We start from the raw sequence: 7,579 nt of genomic DNA, 5'->3' as shown, positions 1-7,579 counted from the left end.
TCAGTTTCATTTTGTTGCATATGGATTTCCAGTTTTCCCAGCACCATTTGTTGAAGATGCTATCCTTCCTCCATTGCATGCTTTTAGCCCCTTTATCAAATATAAGATAGTTGTAGTTTTGTGGATTGGTTTCTGTGTCCTCTATTCTGTACCAAGAAAAGACTTTCTTAAAGAGGTAAGGGCCACAAATATCATAAATAGTTAAGCAAACTCAAGGTGCCCAATTAAAATATATTCTTGTAAAACCTTTTAAATAACGAATTGCAAAATCCTTTAAATGATAACTAAGAAATCTCATATCTTTTTGGAGACTAGTATTATGAGTCAAATCACACTTGGCCCTCTCCTGGGAGTGCCTGCAAAAAAATATTTAATACTAATTAGACAGTAAGTTTAGGTTCTAACACTGACACTCAGTGGAGAAACAGAGGGTGATTAAATAGAGGTGATAATTATGCTGTTTTTCCTTTTTGTGTACTATAATTGAACCTAGGGCCTCATATATGCTAGGCAAGTGCTATATCACTAAGCTACATTCCCTGTATTTTATTTCCCTTTATCTTATTTTACTTTATTTAGACAGAGTCTTCCTAGGTTGCCCAGGCTGGCCTTGAACCTCAGTCTCCTGAGTAGCTGGAGTTACAAGCATGCATGATCAGACCCAACCAATTGCACTGATTTTTATTGCTTTAAGGATTTTAAAAATCTGACCAGCTTTTCAGGTGTCTCATTATATATAATGATGATAATATCTTTGTTTGTTTGTTTTGTTTTTGGTACCAGGGATTGAACCCAGAAACACTTAATTAACTACTGAGCCACATCCCCAGTCTTATATTTTGTGAGACAGGGTCTTGTTAAGTTTCTTAGGATCTTGTTAAATTGCTGAGGCAGTCTTGAACTTGCAATCCTCCTGTCTCAGCCTCCCCATCACAGGGATTACAGGCGTTCACCACCATGCCTGGTGATAAAGTCTTACACACTGAGAGAAAATGCCAAGAGCTCTAAGAAACTAAGTAAAATTCTATCTGTGAGAATCATCAGTTTTGTTAAATCTAGGTAATATCAAAAATAAGATAAAAATCTATGAGCTGGGTGTGGTGGCGCATCCAGGTAATCCCATCAGGATGCAGGAGCATCACACGTTTGAGACTGGTCTCAGCAATTTAGCAAGACCCTCATCACCTTGTAAAACTGTAGTGGCATCCCCTTCTTCATAGAAAATCTTAAATTAAGCCTCTCCAGAAATCATTACCATAATTGACTTTGGGACTATCAGCAAAAAAATCTACAGAAGAGTTCAATGTAGTTAAGCTTCCTATTTCCTGCTGCTCTATCTTACTTGGCCAGAGGCCAGAAAAAGATCAGCAGTCCAAGTGCTGAACACGCCTTTACTAGTTTTTCACAATTAGGGACTATCTAGTATTTTGTAAGATATATAATAGATTGTAAAAGTTTTCAAGGGGGAAGTGTTTGCAAATGCAAAATGTGATAAGAAAGATTCTTTAACAAGGCCTCTGGTCTTGGGCTGCAGCTTCAGAGATGTTTACATTTCAAAGAGAAGAGAAGATGTTACTAATTGGGCTCCATGGTAACAGCTGGCAGGGGGAGGGAAGAAAGGGGAGAAGAAGCTCTACCCTTCTCAGGTGCTGACCTTGAAGGGTTAACTTGCCCAGAACAGAGAAAGAAAAGCTGCTTATGTGTGAACTTCTGCAGATTGTGAACTTCCCAACCCCTCCCCCTACACACTGGGTTTAAAGTTCTGAAACTGCTTGAACTCGGGGTTCAGGGGGATTGATTGGTTACAGTGAAAGCTTTTCCCTCTGAACCTGGCTGCAGCCAAATAAATCTGCTTCCTGCTAATTCTTTGGTGTTTGACCTCGTCTGTTCCTACAAAACCATGTCTGAAAATAAAAAACAAAAAGGACTGGAGGTGTAGCTCAGTGGTATCGCGCTCCTGGGTCCAATCCTAATAATAATAATGTCTATGAGGATACACTGAATGAATAACATCATTGTTCAAAACTATTGGGAAAAAATACAAAATACAGTTTTAAATTCTTCTAAAATGGAAGATTTCTAGTTTTTTTACATATAAATATATCTTATTTCCTTTTTTTTCCCCCTGGTAATGGGCATTGAGCTACTTCCTCCTCTTTTACTTTTTATTTTGAGATAGAGTCTCACTAAGTTACTCAGGCTAGCCTTGAATTTGCAATCTTCCTGCCTCAACCTCTGGAGTCTCTGGGATTACAGGTGTGCACCATTGTGCCCAGCTACATATAAATTTTCCTAAAATCAATCTAACCTTTTTTTATCTGCCCCCCCCACTCGTATCTTGATAATATCACTATGTAGTTTATAGTCATGTAGTCCTAAGATAGGGCTCTCAAATTTCAATACTTTCACTTTTACAGAACCATGAATATAAAGAAAAAATGTTAAAAGTCCATTTGGGGGCTGAGGATGTGGCTCAAGCAGTAACATGCTCGCCTAGCATGCGCAGGGCGCTGGGTTCAATCCTCAGCACCACATAAAAATAAAATAAAGATGTTGTGTCCTACGAAAACTGAAAAATAAATATTAAAAAACTCTCTCTCTCTCTCTCAAAAAAAAAGTCCATTTGGAATTAATATTCTAATTTGAATGGACAAAAGGCCCAAAGGGCAGGATGTTTGTTGCATCACACACTTGTCTTTTGATCTCTCCATCAGGATTGGACCAATTCAATAAGGAATGTGACTTTTGCCCCTAAAATCCTGTACTTTCAAGGGGGAGGATAGAGTTGAAGCTAAAGAAAACTCCTGGAAACACTTTTAAATAGGACAATCATAGGCTGGGGGTGTAGCTCAGTAGAACACTTGTCTAGCATGTACAAGACCATGAGTTTGATCCTGAACCCTGCAGCAGGGGAAAAAAAGGAATTTGCTAAATTTATGAGAAGTTAGAGAAACATGAAGCATAGGAACCTGACTCAATTTCAACCTTCAATTTGGAAAATGGAAAAAAAAAAATATATATATATATATATATATATATATATGGAGAAATAGCTTGTTTGAACCTGCAAAGTACTTCAACAAAATGATATGATATCCAGTATTTTTAAAAATTTTTCTTTTTGTTTTAAATGGACACAATACCTTTATTTTGTTTATTTTTATGTGGTACTGAGGATTGAACCCAGTGCCTCACATGTGAGAGGCAAGCACTCTACCACTTCACCACAACCCCAGCCCCTGATACCCTAATATTTAAGGCCTTTCAGTTTTTAAAAAAAAAAAAAAACTCCCAGGCACAACAGGGATTTCTTTGTGTGTGTGTTTTTTAAGTTCTATTTAGTTTTTTTTTTAATATCTTTATTTATTTGTTTTTTATGTGATGCTGAGGATCGAAACCCAGTGCTTCACATGCAAGGCATGCACTCTACCACTGAGCTACAGCCCCAGCCCAGGGATTTCTTTTTTTCAATTACAATTAATTGTTTTTTTAAAAGCACATTAAAAAATAATAATATTTTACATAGGAGTTACCTAACAAAAAATTTTCTTTTAAAATATTAATGTCCTTCCACATTTCTGACACAACTTATGATGATCAGTTTTCTCTTAAAATTATATGAACTATCTTCAAATGGCATTAAGTGTCCCTGCAGAAGCAAGTTAAATAGAGACAGGTGCTCCTCTTTCAGCTCACATTTTTGATGATGGGGGCAAAATAAAACCCTGACCTATTATGAGTCTTTCAGCTGTCAAATCAAGTAAGCAAACATAGTACTTACATATTTGCCTACTATAGAGTATGTATATACTTCCTACATTCCTCAATTCACTATTTTATGATCATCTTTTCCTAGCCACTATGGGGTCATTCAGACTTTTTGATTTTTAGAAAATTAATCTGAAAGATACTGAGGTGAGCAAAGAAAATGGCTTGTCCAAATTGTCATATCTGTCTTTAAAATTTAGCTCTAGAAATAAAAAAGCCACCAATAACTCTAACACAAAGTCCTACCAGAAAACTGAAGAGAGTATCTCATTTTCTATTTCACTTCAATCTATGCTATGGGAAATTAGGAGTAAAGCAAAGTGTATTTTGACTAAAATATTCTATTTCTAAAGCTCTGGGAACAACTCCCCCACACTAGACCCAAGGGCCCATCCTCCTGCCCAGGGAAGTTCAGGTACCATTCAGGATGCTCTTTAAAAGGGACAGAAAAGAAGCAGGGGAGCTCTGGGACCTGCTGCCCAGGCCTCCCTCCCTGAAGCCCCTGCCACCAACAGCAAGGGGTAGCACAAGCCAGCACAAAGTAAACCCAGAACCTGCCTCTTTTCTGCCATGAAATTGCTAACATGCACATGCACATGCAACCAGCCTGTCCATGTTCCCAAGGTCTCCTGATGCTCATGTTATGGCTCCAAGCATGTCATGAGCCATACCCGCCTGCAATAAGCCTTCCCTATGATCTACACCTCTACTGTGTGCTTGCTATTCAGCAGCCCCTCAATACCCAAACATTGGGGGCCCCATGCCATTTGCACTTACTGAAATACTGCTTGTTACTGTTCTTACGCCGCTTCATTTGTGTGGATTTCAGCTCCCAAATTACAAGCTGCTTGAGAGCAAGGAATGTGCCTTTTATCTCTTTTGAATCCCCCTACAATATCCAGAACAGTGCTCAGTGCATAGCAGGTGCTCAAGAAATGATGGTTGGTGGTGATGGTCGTGGCTGGAAGTCAGAGGATAGGTGAATCTCCATGTGTGGGTCCATCTTCAGTCACTACTAAGAGAGTCTCAAGGTGCAGATGATGTGACTCCCCTTCCAAACCACATCCAGTACCCTGACCCCTCAGTTGTTCTTCAGGATACTTGCTTTCTAGGTTTATTTTAGAGGCCCTCAACATACTCCATTTTAGTAGTGTCCTTTTCCCTCAGAGCTTTGTGAGGAATACCCCTCTCTTTGGAGCACCATCCTTAACACCTGTGAAATAAAGTGAATCTGAGTGGCCAACAGCAGACCTCCAAATTGAGAGATTCACTGTTTCCTCATTTGTTTTAGGGGTGGCAATGAAAGGAATTGCCACCCACAGCTCCCGAAGGCTTGACAGGAGATGAGGGAGCATCTGGTGTGATGGCTGGTACCCAGGCAGTCCCTATTTTCTGGCGCTCTTGCACAAACCAGGGGCAGAGGCTACAACAGCATCTGAACCCCAAACATAGGGTCCAACCTGGCCTTGGGCTGGAGTCAAGACCAGCATGTAGGCAAAAGTAGCCTTTCTCTTTTTTCTCACCTAACTTGCGGGAGCCCCATGAGGAGTGTGGGTGGCAGTGGGCCTTGGGCCCATTCCTCTCTTTCTCTGGAGCGGTTTCCTCATCTGCAAAGCGCAGGACTCAGACTGATGTTCCCCAAGGTCACTCCAGTTTGAAAACTAACAGTGCAGAAGAGTCCAGAAGACCCCTGGCACCCCTGCCTCACGCCCTCTATGTCTGGAGCACGACGTGGGATCCTCACGGAACCAGGGAATATTAGCCCCGAAGGTCCTAAATCGCTGCCAGAATAAAAAGGACCCTCTGAAGCCGCGTGCCTTCCTCTGCCAGAGTTTCACAAACTAGCAAGCCAAGCCGGGAACTCCGGGATAGAGTGGTGCTGGGAATTCAGCCACTGCCAGCTGCCAGGACGCACAACCCCATCGGGCCTCCCTTCTCCCTAATCCCACTGTCGCGCGGCCCCTGCTCACCGCTCCCGAGGCAGCGGCACTCGCCCAGTGCGACCGCTGCCGACTGCAGAGACCCAAGCTCTGCACGCGATCTGGACACGCCAAGAGCTGCTGCCGGGCTGTGTATAAAGTCGCCATAGCAACGGGTCGCGTCGGGGATTCCGGAAGTATCGTGGGGTGGTGGCGGAAATGAAGTGCACAGCACTAGGTCGAGGATACAGGTAAGGTCAGGACAGAATCGGAAAACAGGAGATGTGGCCAGCGATTCTAGGAAGACTGCAACAGCTGCATGCGCAAAGCCGTGTTCGAGGTAGCGGGGAAACGAAGGCTGTGTATGAACCAGGAAGCGGGGCTGCAGGTCTTCCGGCGCAGAAGAATTTGCGATTACGGCGGCCGCGCAGGCCCGTCCTATTCCGGCTCAGCGTTCCTAGCTGCGTTGGGTGCGCGCCTACGCCCCGCCCTGGTTAGTGTGGAGCCGGCCGGCCAGGCCTGCGCAATTGCGGCGGTGGGGGAAGATGGTGGAGGACGGTGCGGAGGAGCTTGAGGACTTGGTGCACTTCTCCGTGTCGGAGTTGCCTAGTCGCGGCTACGGCGTCATGGAGGAGATCCGGCGACAGGGCAAGCTGTGCGACGTGACGCTCAAGGTGCTGCGGGATGGGCGGCGGCTGGCTGACAGGAAAGGGTCGAGCGGGAAGTAAAGAGGGGCGGGTGACGGGGAAGGGAGGTCGAGCGGGCAGAGGGGTGGAGAGAAGAGAGTGGAGGGAGACCCTGTCGTAGGGAGAGAGGTGCCAAATGGGAGAGGGGTATTAAGGCCAATTTGGGCGCGGAAGAGGGACAGCTTTCAGCTGTTGGAAGAAAAGGTTGAGAGGTGCGCCGCCGAGGCCCTCAGAGTGGGAGACACCAAAGTGCCCGCCTCCTTTTTCTGTCACACAGACCAGAGAAAATGTACTTACAGCTTCTCTTGGGAGGAAGGGGCGGTGTCTGGCTCTACATTTGGGTGGATACCACTGAAGCATCTTCTTGTGCACATAGAGATTTCTTTGTGCCGCTCGAAGTTGACTGTGCTTTCGTATAGAGGTGAAGGCTTCTCCTTAGGTGTCATTGCTTGTCCTTGATTGTTAGAATCTTTGAGGTGGACAGATGCTCTCTCACACTGGAAGACCCCCACCCCCCCAAAAAAAGAAAAAAATTTAGAAGATGAAAAGCAGACAAATGAGTAATAACTGACTTAGATGGAGAATTCTGAGTAATGCAGATGTAAAGCCACTGCAAATTCAACCACTGGAGCTGCCAGTTTCTTTTGAAGGTGTGTCATAAGGAGGAGCCCAAAACAGGCAGTACTGGTCCCCTCCACCAGGCAACACTCTGTCACTGCCCTAGCAGAAGACTGGAGATTTACTCTCTAAACAGGATGAACTAGCGACTCCAGACTTGTGTAACTGGGGCACCATTGAAAATAAGGAAATGGCACCATTTAGGGGGACTGACTCAAAGTCTGCCATACAAAAAGGAGAGACCCAAGTCCCCTTTCACACAAGACTCCTGGAATGATAACAACCAGATTTATATCATCTAGGAGGACACCTAGAAGACTGAGGAGTCTGAACACATTCCAGTGAAAAGGCAGGTCCATTATCCTACAGGCCCTACCTGATAGCACCACTGGAGAACATGACAGAAATGTATATTCTTGGGCCCATGCCAGACCTATGAATCAGAATTCAGGGGTGAACTCCAAAACCCAGAGTTTTTACAAGGCCAACAAGGAATTCTGGTGCCTGCTAAAGTTTGAGATCCATTGCCCTAAGGGAGGCCCACTAGTCAACAAATCATCACATACCAAAAAACTTTTCAGTGCCTGT

General features: G+C 44.0%; 2 protein-coding genes across 7 annotated transcripts in view; one reads left to right on the top strand and one right to left on the bottom strand.

Moving 5' to 3' along the window:
• Kif9 (kinesin family member 9) overlaps window positions 1–5,871 on the bottom strand; it is a 66,583-nt gene extending 60,712 nt beyond the window's left edge. For 3 of the 5 annotated variants that reach the window (XM_048794924.1, XM_048794927.1, XM_015489345.2), the window contains exon 1: window positions 4,546–5,600. In XM_048794924.1, coding sequence (XP_048650881.1) covers window positions 4,546–4,582 — 37 coding nt within the window. In that variant the 5' untranslated portion in view covers window positions 4,583–5,600. Of the gene's footprint in view, window positions 1–4,545; window positions 5,601–5,738 lie in introns of those variants that run through there. The other 2 variants (XM_048794925.1, XM_048794926.1) reach the window with 2 other exon arrangements.
• Window positions 5,872–6,232: 361 nt separating this feature from the next.
• The window catches only part of Klhl18 (kelch like family member 18), a 51,890-nt gene continuing 50,543 nt past the window's right edge, over window positions 6,233–7,579 (top strand). For both annotated transcript variants that reach the window (XM_015489344.2, XM_015489343.2), the window contains exon 1: window positions 6,233–6,361. In XM_015489344.2, the coding sequence (XP_015344830.1) occupies window positions 6,233–6,361 (129 nt within the window). The remainder of the gene's footprint in view (window positions 6,362–7,579) is intronic.

This window comes from Marmota marmota, unplaced genomic scaffold (assembly GCF_001458135.2).
Source record: "Marmota marmota marmota unplaced genomic scaffold, marMar, whole genome shotgun sequence".
Taxonomy (NCBI): Eukaryota; Metazoa; Chordata; class Mammalia; order Rodentia; family Sciuridae; genus Marmota; species Marmota marmota.
Note: the sequence above shows the minus strand (reverse complement) of the source record. Positions and strands in the feature narration are given on the sequence as shown.